The sequence below is a fragment of the Corythoichthys intestinalis genome, chromosome 15, assembly GCF_030265065.1.
Source record: "Corythoichthys intestinalis isolate RoL2023-P3 chromosome 15, ASM3026506v1, whole genome shotgun sequence".
NCBI classification, from domain to species: domain Eukaryota; kingdom Metazoa; phylum Chordata; class Actinopteri; order Syngnathiformes; family Syngnathidae; genus Corythoichthys; species Corythoichthys intestinalis.
In genome coordinates this window covers 24,874,761-24,890,117 of record NC_080409.1, presented here as the reverse complement: position 1 = coordinate 24,890,117, position 15,357 = coordinate 24,874,761, and the positions used below count along the sequence as shown (strand labels likewise).

Here is a 15,357-nt window from a genome sequence, read left to right as displayed (position 1 = left end):
ACATTTCAGCGTCCTTCCATTTTCTGTCCATTTCTCTTTTATTCTTGTCCTGATTATTTCTTGTTTTAATTTGTTCTTTCATCTCACACTTTCCCCCTTCACCTTTTTCACTTTCCATTCATTCATATCCTTCCCTTCCTCGCTTGCTGTTCACTGTCTTACTTTTTCCCTTTGTCCTCTTCTTTCTCGGTTCCTCTCAAAATTTCAAAATAATCTTTACACTTTTTGTTTTCCTTTAATTTTTTTCCCTTCTGTTTGCCCACCGTTGTTTTACCTTTCTCCAACCTTCTGATGTTCTTCCTCTCCCTGCATGACTCCATCCTCCTCCTAAGATGAGCACAGTGTTATGTGTCTATTGGTGCCTAAACCGCTGGATAGTTTTAGACTCAGGGTGAAAGGCAAAGGTTTGAAGCAGAAAGTCCTTCATGCCAGCTGTGAATGGTATTACAGAAATACAGATATGTTGTTAAAAGTAGAAATGCTGTATGGCAAAACCACTAGTGAGTATCCCTATTATGAAGTGTGGTATTCCATGTTTAAACCCTTGATGTCTGTGTTTACATTTAACAAATATACATAAAAAATGCATAGTAATACATTAAATAATAATACAATACTAAAAATTTAATGTAAATACAACAACAACAAAATGGAAAAAACTAATTCATTATTTTTTTAAGATAATAAAAATAAATAGAAAATGTAAAAAAATCAAATATATATTTAATAAAAAAATAAAGAATATTTTGAGGGGAAAACATGAAAATCAAATAAGGAGGAATGTTAATAGGTTTCTTTTACATTTTTTAAACGTTTTCTTTATATATTTTCTTTTTCTGTATTTTAATTGCTTGATTATTTTGGGGATTTTTTTTTTTTTTTTTTTTTTTTTTTTTTTTTTTTTCCTTTAGGATTTTCCCCATTTTTAGCTGTATTTTCCATTTGATTTTACTGTATATATACAGTGCCTTGCAAAAGTATTCGGCCCCCTTGAACCTTGCAACCTTTCGCCACATTTCAGGCTTCAAACATAAAGATATAAAATTTTAATTTTTTGTCAAGAATCAACAACAAGTGGGACACAATCGTGAAGTGGAACAACATTTATTGGATAATTTAAACTTTTTTAACAAATAAAAAACTGAAAAGTGGGGCGTGCAATATTATTCGGCCCCCTTGCGTTAATACTTTGTAGCGCCACCTTTTGCTCCAATTACAGCTGCAAGTCGCTTGGGGTATGTTTCTATCAGTTTTGCACATCGAGAGACTGACATTCTTGCCCATTCTTCCTTGCAAAACAGCTCGAGCTCAGTGAGGTTGGATGGAGAGTGTTTGTGAACAGCAGTCTTCAGCTCTTTCCACAGATTCTCGATTGGATTCAGGTCTGGACTTTGACTTGGCCATTCTAACACCTGGATACGTTTATTTTTGAACCATTCCATTGTTGATTTGGCTTTGTTTTGGATCATTGTCCTGTTGGAAGATAAATCTCCGTCCCAGTCTCAGGTCTTGTGCAGATACCAACAGGTTTTCTTCCAGAATGTTCCTGTATTTGGCTGCATCCATCTTCCCGTCAATTTTAACCATCTTCCCTGTCCCTGCTGAAGAAAAGCAGGCCCAAACCATGATGCTGCCACCACCACGTTTGACAGTGGGGATGGTGTGTTCAGGGTGATGAGCTGTGTTGCTTTTACGCCAAACATATCGTTTTGCATTGTGGCCAAAAAGTTCAATTTTGGTTTCATCTGACCAGAGCACCTTCTTCCACATGTTTGGTGTGTCTCCCAGGTGGCTTGTGGCAAACTTTAAACGAGACTTTTTATGGATATCTTTGAGAAATGGCTTTCTTCTTGCCACTCTTCCATAAAGGCCAGATTTGTGCAGTGTACGACTGATTGTTGTCCTATGGACAGACTCTCCCACCTCAGCTGTAGATCTCTGCAGTTCATCCAGAGTGATCATGGGCCTCTTGGCTGCATCTCTGATCAGTTTTCTCCTTGTTTGAGAAGAAAGTTTGGAAGGACGGCCGGGTCTTGGTAGATTTGCAGTGGTCTGATGCTCCTTCCATTTCAATATGATGGCTTGCACAGTGCTCCTTGAGATGTTTAAAGCTTGGGAAATCTTTTTGTATCCAAATCCGGCTTTAAACTTCTCCACAACAGTATCTCAGACCTGCCTGGTGTATTCCTTGGTTTTCATAATGCTTTCTGCACTTTAAACAGAACCCTGAGACTATCACAGAGCAGTTGCATTTATACGGAGACTTGATTACACACAGGTGGATTCTATTTATCATCATCGGTCATTTAGGACAACATTGGATCATTCAGAGATCCTCACTGAACTTCTGGAGTGAGTTTGCTGCACTGAAAGTAAAGGGGCCGAATAATATTGCATGCCCCACTTTTCAGTTTTTTATTTGTTAAAAAAGTTTAAATTATCCAATAAATGTTGTTCCACTTCACGATTGTGTCCCACTTGTTGTTGATTCTTGACAAAAAAATTAAATTTCATATCTTTATGTCTGAAGCCTGAAATGTGGCGAAAGGTTGCAAGATTCAAGGGGGCCGAATACTTTTGCAAGGCACTGTAGTTTTAAAAAATAAAAAATAGAATTTGAAAATCAACCATTTTAAAAATCAAAGGAGAAAAAAAAATCTGGGAGGGGGTGACGGCATGTGGTGGGCTTTCATAACTATTTTATTCATGACTATTATGACTTAGCTTTCTCAAAATCCCCACTTTTGAATTTCACGAATCGAAGTCCATGGACAATAACACAGCAGCTCCATAAAACACAAAGTCACTCAGGATGCTGTTCTGTTCCTGTTCGCTTGCAGATTATGACCAAAATCATATAGCAACAGGCAGACTCTCAGCATTACACCCACACACACACACACACACACACACACACACACACAAGTGTGATTTAACCTTTTCACTGTTTTATGTCCAGTGTCTTGCTCTTCACCAGTAGTGTTTCCTTGTGTGTCTGTCACTTTAAGTAAAACCCCAAATCAGTGTTGCACTGATGCCAGTAATGATACGGCACTAAAATTGATGTCATTGATATCAGGGAGTATTAAAATATTGTGTGCCCATACTGCGCAATATGTCCTTTTCAAGATGTAGTTCATAATCGCAAGTCGCCCTGCACTAATCACCCTTTCCAAGACAATGATAGACGTCCAATCGTGTGGCGTCCAATCATCCTTCAGCTGTGAATTTAAATTTTATCACTAGTAGAGGTCCAATCCATTTGAAGTGGGAGGATGGCAGCGAATAAACGTTCATCTAGCACTGTCAATGGCAGCCACTGAGTCAATAGCAGATACTTTAACACTGATAAAATAATTAGCTTGTTATGATTTAATGTCACACTGCCTTTACTTTGACGGGAACGTCTTGGTAGGGGCTTTTCATGCTTCAGTTGAAATGAGTTTATCACTAGTAGACATTCGCTGACACCCTCCCACTTCAAATGGATTGGTTATCTAGCGCCGTCAATGGCAGACAACGAGTTTCGCTGTCTGTGACCAAGACATGATAGCTATAACTTTACATTCAAGTGAATATGCTGTAAATTTGTATTAAAGGGATCCACTGACAGAAAGACTCGCAGATCTTAAAAGATAAACGATACTATGAGTTAAATTAATTTAAAATTGAAACCCCTCTTGATGTTTTCGTTTCTATCCAATTTGTAAAATGAGTTTAACTAGTAGGTCGCCATTGTTGTTGACGTCGTTGAGCGGTGATGTCACATGGTTACGCTTCCGGGCTTCCGGAGTATGACTCTAGCAACATAAACATGTCATCTGTTCAACCCTTTTGTTTTGAACCCGAGAGGAACATTATTGAGCATAACAGCACTATCAATATTTCACAAAACGAGCAGCAAACGCAAAATGGACAGGAAAGACGGGATGAGACGAGAGTAGGGAAAAAAACGTTCTGCCAAAATGTGCTACGCCGGTGAAATGTCCAACAAGAGGCGAATTTGACACCCAAAATACTACCGTGCGCTTCCATGAGATTTTGTTTAGATGCATACAGACAGAACATACCAATGATGCCTTAGGAAAATACCTAAACTATAAACTTCACTATCAGTTGACGGGACACAGGGCTTGGAGCCGAGCTGTAGGGTGCCTATTTTCAAAAACTTAAAATTCAAATATTTTCCAAACCAAAGCTGCTAGCGACCTAAAACCAAAGCAGACACCTCCCTTAGGCATATATGAGTCTCCATTGGCAGCCACATAAAAAAATTCAACGTCCTATTTTTTATACAAGTATAACAAAACTTAAAATTGCTTTAAAATTTTCAAAATTTACGCTGCACAAAAATAACCAAATGCAGAGTTAATCACCTGTATTTTCAGGATCTATAGCAATATTTTACATGATATAAAATTTTTTGCCCAAAAGAGCAATTCATTTTTTTTTTTATTTAGTGCAAGTTTTCAACAGCGAATAAATCACTCAATTTTCACATCAAAAACTTGATACTTGAGGAAAGCATGCAGAATCATCTTAATTTTACTCAGCAAAAGCAAAATTTGCATTTTTCTTGATACAATCACAACTTATTTAGGTTGAATTCCGCTATTGTGTAGCGATACAAAATCCAACATGGCGGCCCTCACGAACGACCTTTTTAAGTTGAAAATTCTTGCAAATAAATGCTTAAATCACAGAATTTCTCTAGATATGATCGTAAAACAGTCTAGATTCTTGGTTAAAACCAAAAAACGGGTTTACGTAAATATTTCAAGCCAAAATTACGGTATTGTTCAAGCCAACATGACTTCTGTCACGAAACAAAGAGCTTTTTTAAGTTGAAATTTCTTGCAAACAAACGCACGTAAAACAGTCTAGATTCTTGGTTAAAAGCAAAATACGGGCAGTTATCATTCATTTTACGTAAATATTGCAAGCTAAAGTGAGGCTAATTTTTTCCATTCATTTCATTGTATTCACAACGTTTTCAAGTGCACGCATGGCCCGAAATATATTCTAACAATCGGAAATTTCGCACACCTCTAATAAAAACCAAATAGTAAGTACTCGCCGCTTTTAACCGATAAGCACATGTGTTGGACGTCTCGCCGTATTCAAGGCATTGCAGTAACCCAGTAGTATTCGTCGAGTGACAGTGAAAATCTACGTCAGGGGTGTCAAAACAATTCCACATAGGGCCAAGAGGGGTCCTGGATTTCATCCACCAAGACTGCGCAAACAGATTAACCAATGATTTTTCTGCTGAAACAAGCAGCACCTGAGTGCAATCAACTGATTACACTTATAGGAGATTGGTGAAAAAATGTCCTCTTCATTGGTTGGAACAAAATCTGGGACCATCTTAGCTAGTGCTTTAACGATTAATCAATTAACTCAAGTATTCGATTAGAAAAAAGGCTTCGGATTAAATTTTGCTGCCTCGAGTATTCGTTTCATTAAAGTGGCGATGTAATGGTTTGTTTTGAAAGTGTTTGCATTTAGTTTAATTGAATTGGGTGGATACACTGCCCTCTAAGCTGCCAAATTTCGCATGGCTGAATCTAGCTCCTCCCTGTTAAGACCAACATAAGCTAAGTTTTTGTTTGGGCTAATGTTTTTTTAATGCATTCGTGAAGTAGGTCCTTGGTATATTTAGCTGTTTTTTGTGGAAATATGTGTCTAAACCATTTGTTCAGAGCATTTTTTTATTTTTTTTTAAATGTTAGCGTTATATTTAAGCTTTAGGACTTTTATTTAAGCTAGAGGACTTTTGCTATGTAAGTTAGCCAATTGTTTTGTTGTACATACATCCTAGTTTTTTAATTTTTTTGTACCGTTTGAGGCTCAGCTCAGGTATTTTGATTTTTTATGTACCTTACCCGATTACTCGATTATTTGAACTACCGTATTTTTCGGACTCGAAGTCAGTTTTTTTTCATAGTTTGGCTGGAGGTGCGACTTAAACTCTGGAGCGACTTAAATGTGAAATTATTAACACATTATTATATCATTTCACATGTTAGTATGGTGTTTTGGAGTGACACTGATGGTTTGGTAAACTTGTTAGCATGTTCTTTATGCTATAGTTATCTGAATAACTCTTAATAGCTATGCTACGTTAACATACTGGCCACGTTCGCGTTTCGTTGTTCATACATCATATAACATTTTCATACTGTACACTTATTCAGCATGTTGCTCTCTATTGTATTTTTATTTTAAATTGCCTTTCAAGATGACATATCTGTTCTATGTGTTGGATTTTATCAAGTAAATTTCCCCCAAAAATGCCACTTATACTCCGATGCGACTTATACATGTTTTTTTCCTCTTCATTGGGCATTTTATGGCTGGTGCGACTTATACTCCGGTGAGACTTATAGTCCGAAAAATACGGCAACTAGTTCATCGATTAATCGACTACTAAAATAATTGATAGCTGTAGCCCTGATCTTGGCCCTTTATGGAATTAGTTTGACACCAGTGACCTATGTCATCACCCCAAGCGTCCATTGCAAGTATTAAAAACATGGCGCCCTCCCTAGGTCAAAGCATATACTAAATATTATGGATTTGAGAATCAATGGTAATATTTTATGTGTTTCTAATAACATTTTAGTAAAAGAGAACAATTGTGGCTTATTAGTCCGAGGTTCCCTTTAAAAGAACAAATATTTCTTCAAAACATAAAAACTAAAGATGTCCCGACAATCGATCGGGTCCGATCACGTCATTTTCAAAGTATCTGATTCGGCAAAAAAATATCGGACATGCCTTTTTTAAATTTTTTTTTCTTTTTTTATTGAATCGTTTTCTAATTGTATTTAACATTACAGACAAAATGTCTAACAATCATCCAGAGTCTTTAGTTTTGGCTTAAAGTAGGGCTATCAAATTTATCGCGTTAACGGTAGTAATTCATTTTTTTTAAATTAATCACGTTAGAATATTTAACGCAATTAACGCATGCGCTGCACGACCCACTCACTCAATGACGCGTTCAATCTATAATGGCGCCTATTTACCTATATAGAGAGCTAAAAGGCAGCGTAAAATGAGTAGAGTGAATTTTGGCAGTCTTTGTAGCCTTTTTTAATTGGCTTAAGCCTTAAAATCTCTCTCAACATTTAGAAATATCGCAGGAAAGCAATGTGGGGAAGAAAGGTAGTAGTTGATCTTTTTCTTAACACCCTATGTTATTTCCCAACACAGAGAAGATATATCAATTGGTGCCAATACGCACAGTCATGGTTGCACTTCCCATCAGACATTTGGGCATGGCTACAGTATCATTTACTGAAAGCTCAACAAATACACTAGATGGCAATATTTAGTCACAATATACAAGGTCACATTAATCCTTTAAGAATGATAAGTCTTTCTATCCGTGGATCCCTCTCACAGAATGTTAATAATGTAAATGCCATCTTGAGGATTTATTGTCATAATAAACAAATACAGTACTTATGTAGTGTATGTTGAATGTATATATTCGTCCGAGTTTTATCCTTTTTTTTCTTAATGCATTGCCAAAATGTATATGATCGGGAAAAATTATCGGGAATGATTGGAATTGAATCGGGAGCAAAAAAAAAAGCAATTGAATCGGGAAATATCGGGATCGGCAGATACTCAAACTAAAACGATCGGGATCGGATCGGGAGCAAAAAAACATGATCGGAACAACCCCAATAAAAACGTATCAGTACGGTACCAACATCGGCTGATACCACACAACCCGGTGTTGGAATCCGTATCGGGAGTCAAAAAATGGTATCGGTGCAACACTATCCAGATTAATTAGTGTTAGCTGTTTTACGGCATTTGTGTGCGTGCGTGAATGCGATCTAAATTTTGCAATCCTTCATTCCTTTCACCCTCACCTTTTCATCCATCTTCATCCCTCCCTCCTTCCCTCCCCCGCACCATATTCCTCATCCTCCACAGGCTCCTGCCTCGAGATTCTTCGGTCAGAAAGTCCGGCACTTGGGGAGGCCGGGAGCGACTCGGCCTCCCCCATGTCTCCTCGAACTAGCAAGACGCGCATGTCCATGAAGCTTCGGCGTTCCTCCGGATCGGCCAACAAGACTTGACGCGGCACGTGCATATCACATTCTATTTTCTCTGGATCTGGACAAGATTCATCCTGGACTTAAAAATAATTCAGAAAAGACATTGGGTAGTCTTGACACAATTTGGATGTCAAACTCGTATGCTTTTAATTATTCTAGGCTGCCTGTGCTACTGTATTTTGTGGAATATACTACTTTGAACCCTAACTTTATTTTAGAACTGCACTCAGCCACCTGCTTTTGTATTCAGCCATGATGGACTTTCAACCAGCTGTTAGGAGTAGTATTGCACCGATACTCGTATCGGTACCGATATGCCATTTGTCACGCTTTCCAAGATGATAGACGTTCAATCGTGTGGTGTCCAATGAGCTAATGAACAATTCTGCTCATTCGTTGTCATCCCTCTCACTTGAAATGGATTGGACATCTAGAACCGTCAATGGCAGAAAAGGAGTTAAGCAGTGTCCGACCATGCCATGATAAAAATTACTTGAGTGTTAAGAGTAATTTAGTATTGAAAGAAAGACATTATTTTTTCCCAAAACTGTGTCGGTACACTATAGTCATTGGCTGATACCACACAGCCGAGTGTTGGAATCGGTTTCGGGAGCCAAAAAATGGTATCGGTGCAACACGGGTTTGGAGAATCGTCGCTCTTGAAAAGAGATACTGTATAGTTGTATTATTTCAGTGGAAAGTTGCATGAAGCTATAAGTATTTCTGTTCTCAGTGCAGTGTTGCGTCTATGAAGTTAAAGGTTTCTTAAGTTAGTAGTCATGGATGAAATTACTGGCACCCCTGGAATTTTTCCAGAAAATATCACATTTCTCACAGAAATTAATACAGTTACAGATGTTTTCAGTATGAATGTGTTTATTCCTTGGATGTGCGTTGGAAAAACACAAAACAGCTGAGAAAAAAAGTCAAAGTTGACACAAAATTTTAGACAAAACTCAAAAAATAGGCTGGACAAAACTGTTGGCACCCTCACCTCAATATTTGGTTGCACATCGTTTGGAAGAAATAACCGAAAGCAATCGTTTCCCATAACCATCAATAGAGCTGGGAATCTTTGGGCACCTAACGATTCGATTATGATTACGATTCAGAGGCTCTGATTCGATTATAAAATGATTATTGATGCACCCCCCTCCTTTTTTTTAAATTTTTTTAAAATGTTTTGTACATTAGTTCCAAAATTGTTCAAAAATCCTCTCAGGCTAAACCAAACTACTATTTCAGTATCAAGTTAACATATAGCAGTAAACAAATATACAAAAATAACAGTAAATAAAAAACTCCAGTCCCCATTCTGTATCAGCAGTTTTAAACTACATTCAATTAATATAATGTTGTGAATCAACCGTTAAAGTTGTTAAAATTGCTCCCGTTATTCCATAAGTTCCCTTTTGTCTACTTTCGACATGTGAAAGTTTTAAAACTATTTTAAAGATAGATTCAAGTCAATGTTTTACCGATTTAGGAGTATTTTAGATAAAAAGTTAACTAGGTTCGCTTGGAAGGTTCGCTACAACAGCCTTGCAGGGAAGTGTATTGCTTTAAGATGGCAGCCGTTTACTAACGCCCACATCTAGCTTTTTGTAGATGTGCTGCTAACGCTACCGAATCTAAATTGCATCTAGTCCTATATAAATGATATCTACCGTAACATTATGTGGATGTACTTTGTAGCAGCTGTCGGCAGCAGTCAGGTATGTTGTTGTTTTTTTTTCATCTCGCAGCATGAGTTGAGCTAGAGCCATGAGTTGAGCATTGGCATTACCCGAGGGGCCGGGTAATAACAAGCATGATGTTTAGCTACTCTTGCTTCGTTCCTCATTGCGTCCCGAAGATCGCGCGGCGCGCTGAGTGTGTTTTACTTCCGCTTTACTTGGCATATTTCAATAATCGGAATTTGGATGTTTGTGAATCGTTCTCGAATCTTCCACGGCCGAATCACGAATAATCTAAGAATCGGAAATTTCGCACACCTCTAATAGGCACTGTGTTCTTTTCTTCGTAGGCCTCATTCATTTTTCTGGCACTGGGTGCTGGTCTCCAACCATTTCTTGGTGCTATTTGAGGTCTTGACCTCAAATTTTGGTTTATTGGTCTATTTGACCTCTGACGCAGACCTGGTTTTCTGACGTTACACCCTATAATCCGGCCCAAAACATTGTAATAGTCTGCATATTTCATGACTCCTTGCACACTGTCAAGGCACCCAGTGCCAGAAAAAAGAATGAGGCCGACAAAGAAAAGAACACAGGGCCTAAAGTCAAAACATGGTGGATGTCCAATGATGTTTTGGGGTAGTTTTGCTGCCTCTGGCACTGGGTGCCTTGACAGTGTGCAAGGAGTCATGAAACCTGGAGACTAAATGTTTTGGGCCGCAATGTAAGATGTAGTGTCAGAAAATTGAGTCTGCGTGAGAGGTCATGGGTGATTCAACAGGACAATGACCCTAAACATACCTCAAATAGCACCAAGAAATCGTTGGAGACAAAGCACTAGAGAATTCTGAGGTGGCCATCAATGTGTCCGTACTCCGTATCTAAATCCATGTGAACCCCTATGGAGAGATCTAAAAATTGCTGTTGTAAGAAGGAACCCTTTAAATCTGAGAGACCTGGAACAGTTCGTAAAAAAAGAGTAGTCCAAAATTCCATGTGCATGGAACTTGTTGATGGTTATAGGGAGCGACTGCTTTCTGTTATTTCTTCTAAAGCAGGGGTGTCCAAACTTTTTGCAAAGGGGGCCAGATTTGGCGTGTTAAAAATGTGGGGGGCCAACCTTGGCTGACGTCCTTTACATAGAACAATATATTTAAGCAAAATTTAACAAGCCATTCAGTGCTTCAGTATTTGCTTCATTACTTTTTTAATGAATAATTTCAACAATCTCGCAACTAGCCTTTGTGGCATTCTCTTTCGACTCTCGGGCTCTTGCAAAATACTACTGCTGTGAAATTAAACTAGCTTCAAGTTGCTTCAATTTGTCGCTGCGTATCTACCCTGTAATCTTGTCGTACATGTCGGCGTGTCTTGTTTGGTAATATCGCCTCACATTGAAATCTTTAAAAACAGCGACTGTCCCTTTACAAATGAGGCAAGAAACAGTTATTGCATATTTTAGTGAAGAAATAGTTCAATTTCCACCTATCCTTGAAGCGTCGGCCGTCACAGTCAACTTTTTTTTGTTGATTGTCGCCATTTTAGAAAATGGAAGTAATGGGTCACATGGAGTAATGTTGCTTAGCCCTTAAATACCTGCAATATGAAGCAATTATCAGAGAATCCCAAAAATGTAAAAATAAGGTCCTAATGAAACGTGTTTTTTAAATTTGTAAAAAGAAAAGTAAAATGAATATGTGTAATAAGTGCTCTAATATCTATAACCCATGCTAAGTCATGTTTTTTTCTCATGGAACCTGCAGATGCATGTGTTGACTTACATCCATCATTTTTTTTCTTCAAAAAGAAATGTCAAAATTCTAAATTAGTCTCAAAATCATGAAATTTTAGGTGTATCAAATGTGATACATTTGGCAATAAAGGGTTAAAGTGCTGCTGCCTTTTAGTGGGTAAATGAGGAGCAGCATTTCGTGTGTAAGCTACTTCATATGCTGGTTGCAGTACTGCTAACCAATTTATTAAGTCTGTGTGCGGGCCAGACGTTATTGATTTTATGACAGAGGCCAGGGGCCGGATGAAATTTGACTACGGGCCACATTTGGCCCCCGGGCCGGACTTTGGACATGTCTGTTCTAAAGGATGCGCAACCAAATATTTAGTTGAAGGGTGCCAAGAATTTGGTCCAGCCCATTTTTTTGCATTCTGTGTAAAATTGTGTACATTTTGGCTTTTCTCTTCAGCTCTTTTGTTTTTCCAATGCAAATCCAAAAAAATAAACACATTCATACTGAAACCATTTGTAATTGCGTCAAGGTCTGGGAGAAACTGTATTTTCTGCATAAATTCCGGGTGCCAATAATTTTGTCCATGACTGTAAAATGGTCAAATGTATAAAGAAACTGAAAAAATGATTTGCCAACAATAGAAAACTCGAGCCAAAAACACACATTTTGTATATTTAAAGGTCAAATAGAACAAATGAGCTGTAGTCATTTTTGCTGCAAAGCACTGATGTTTATTTCATTTTTTTTCTCCAGTTACTTAAGTTGCTGGTTATTTTCTGCTCCTTTCAAGGCTTTTGTTACCCTTGTCATTCAGCGCAACGGAACACTTCATCTTCCTTTGCGTCATGAGTATAAATGTATATATTAGATATATTATCTGTTATGTGAAAATAGTCGCTGCAAAAACCAAATGTGGATTCATATTGCAACATTCAATGCTTTTATAACAACACTTCAGTTGAATGCAGATCCAGAAATCAAAATACTCCACTATTATGACACGGTCATTGAATAAAGAGCTTGTGGATCACTTGCTAATGTTGCTAAACACAAAGTAGAAGTGCCTTAAATTGAAAATATATGAGGCGTCAAAGCACTTACACCGCCTCGAAAAGTTATTCCCTTTCTGTATATTTTATGAAAATCTTTTTCGTGCTTTTTCGGACCTTTGTTTCACTGTTTTGGCTTCTCCTGCTGTTAATTTTCTGTTGTTTTCAGATCAAAAAAAATGTGCGACTTGTTAGATTCAGAAATATGCAATGTTGTTGGAGCTTCCTTTTTTGATGAACTTCACTGTGTGTTACCATTGTGAGTACTGTGACACATGAGTCAATCATTAGTTAAACATGAGTAGACGTCCCATCCACGTCAAGCTCCGCCGATGGCAGCCGATGAGTTAAAGATCTGTGTTGTGGATCTTGACTTGAGGTGGTCTGTTCTTTTAACAAAACAAACATGTACAAAGGTTAACCCATTAGAGCACATTTTGGGTTATTCAAAACGTTTTGACGTAAAATTATATGGACAACTTACCCTGTCAGATCTACATGCAGCATTGTACTCACACTTTGCATAAATCCGTTAAAATGTTCAACTTTGTGTACAGTCTCCTCTCTTGCAACAGGAGGTCCAATTTAATGCAAAATGACTGCCCGTGTACTGTATGTAACAGACATTATACATAGGCTACTGCATGACGCCAGTCCAGTACTATAAATGCATGTACTGACCATGTAACCGGGTCTTCACAAACGTCAATGTGTAAGCTTGCGTAACATAAATGCGCCCGGAAAAAAGCATGGGTGTGTATTGACAATAAACTGTTCATATTGCTCACTGTTGTGTTTAAAATTCCTTAAAAAAAATTCCTGTCGCTGCAAGCCGGGGACCTGGTAGTGGCCCTGGGTGGCGCCCGCGCTCTGTCTCCGCTCGTCTGCGTGGCTCTTGCGCGTTTGGTGGAGCAGGTGTGCAGCTGGATGTGATTGGGTGGGGGGCCCTGGTGCCGGGATTGGCGATGGGGCAGCGTAAGGTTGGTTGCCAACAGGCTTACACTCACAAGGGATTCACACGATTACTGGTTTCTAGATCACAGAGCTGATTTGTGTACACTCCACCCCTCCCAATCACTTAGCTTATAGACTCCCCCACCCCCCTCCACTTCTTTCCCAGGTCAACAGCCCCCCTACATGGTGTCAACCGGAAATACTTCTAGCTGACGATAGCACCAACATATTCATAGTTGGTGTAGGCGTTCAATGTATTTCTTGTTGTTGTTTGTGTTTGTTTTCTTGTTTTTTTTTTCCTTCTGTTCCATCATAACCCCTTCCTGGTCGCTGCTTTGTCATAATAAACGAGGTACACTGGGGTAAATAAATATTTAGTCAACCACCAATTGTGCAAGTTCTCCTACTTGAAAAGATTAGAGAGGCCTGTAACTGTCACCATGGGGAAACCTCAACCATGAGAGACAGAATGTGTGTGTGTGTGTGTGTGGGGGGGGTAATCACATTGTTTGATTTTTAAAGAATTTATTTCCAAATTAGATTGGAAAATAAGTATTTGGTCACCAACAAACAAGCAAGATTTCTGGCTGTCAAACAGGTCTAACTTCCAACGAGGTCTGACGAGGCTTCACTCGTTACCTGTATTAATGGCCCCTGTTTTAACTCATTATCGGTATAAAAGACCCCTGTCCACAATCTCAGTCAGTCACACTCCAAACTCCACTATGGCCAAGACCAAAGAGCTGTCGTAGGACACCAGAGACAAAATTGTAGACCTGCACCAGGCTGGGAAGACTGAATCTGCAATAGGTAAAACGCTTGGTGTAAAGAAATCAACTGTGGGAGCAATTATTAGAAAATGGAAGACGTACAAGACCACTGATAATCTCGCTCGATCTGGGGCTCCATGCAAGATCTCACCCCGTGGCGTCAAAATGATAACAAGAAAGGGGAGCAAAAATCCCAGAACCACATGGGGGGACCTAGTGAAAGACCTACTGAGAGCTGGGACCACAGTAACAAAGGTTACTATCAGTAACACAATGCGCCGCCAGGGACTCAGATCCTGCGCTGCCAGACGTGTCCCCCTGCTAAAGAAAGTACACTTCCAGGCCCGTCTGCGGTTCGCTAGAGAGCATTTGGATGATCAAGAAGAGGACTGGGAGAATGTGTTATGGTCAGATGAAACCAAAATAGAACTTTTTGGTAGAAACACAGGTTCTCGTGTCTGAAGGAGAAAAAATACTGAATTGCATCCGAAGAACACCATACCTACTGTGAAGCATAGGGTTGGAAACATCATGCTTTGGGGCTGTTTTTCTGCAAAGGGACCAGGACGACTGATCTGTGTAAAGGAAAGACTGAATGGGGCCATGTATCGAGAGATTTTGAGTGAAAATATCATTCCATCAGCAAGGGCATTGAAGATCAGACGTGGCTAGGTCTTTCAGCATGACAATGATAACAAACACACAGCCAGGGCAACAAAGGAGTGGCTTCGTAAGAAGCATTTCAAGGTCCTGGAGTGGCCTAGCCAGTCTCCAGATCTCAACCCCATAGAAAATCTGTTGTGGAAGTGGCAGTTTTTTTTGTTTTTTTTTTTCCCCAAATTCTGTCTCTCATGGTTTGACAATTACAGGCCTTTCTAATATTTTCAAGTGGGAGAACTTGCACAATTAGTGGTTGACTAAATACTTATTTGCCCCAATGTATGTTGAATGATCACAATGGGAGTATGTCCTACTCTCAATGGGAAACACTTAAACTGTTCAGACCAACCGGACACTTAGACTTCCATTTTCAGTGTCAAACAGGAGAACATGACAGGTTTAAAAAAATAAATAAAATAAAATAA

The 15,357-nt window shown here is 38.8% G+C and overlaps 1 protein-coding gene across 8 annotated transcripts in view; it reads left to right on the top strand.

The window, feature by feature from the left end:
- Nucleotides 1–13,378, top strand: part of ralgapa1 (Ral GTPase activating protein catalytic subunit alpha 1) — a 148,181-nt gene extending 134,803 nt beyond the window's left edge. For 2 of the 8 annotated variants that reach the window (XM_057860334.1, XM_057860335.1), the window contains 2 exons: nt 333–441; nt 7,954–13,378. In XM_057860334.1, coding sequence (XP_057716317.1) covers nt 333–441; nt 7,954–8,041 — 197 coding nt within the window. In that variant the 3' untranslated portion in view covers nt 8,042–13,378. The remainder of the gene's footprint in view (nt 1–332; nt 442–7,953) is intronic. The other 6 variants (XM_057860337.1, XM_057860339.1, XM_057860340.1 and 3 more) reach the window with 6 other exon arrangements.
- The last annotated feature ends 1,979 nt before the right edge of the window (nt 13,379–15,357 follow it).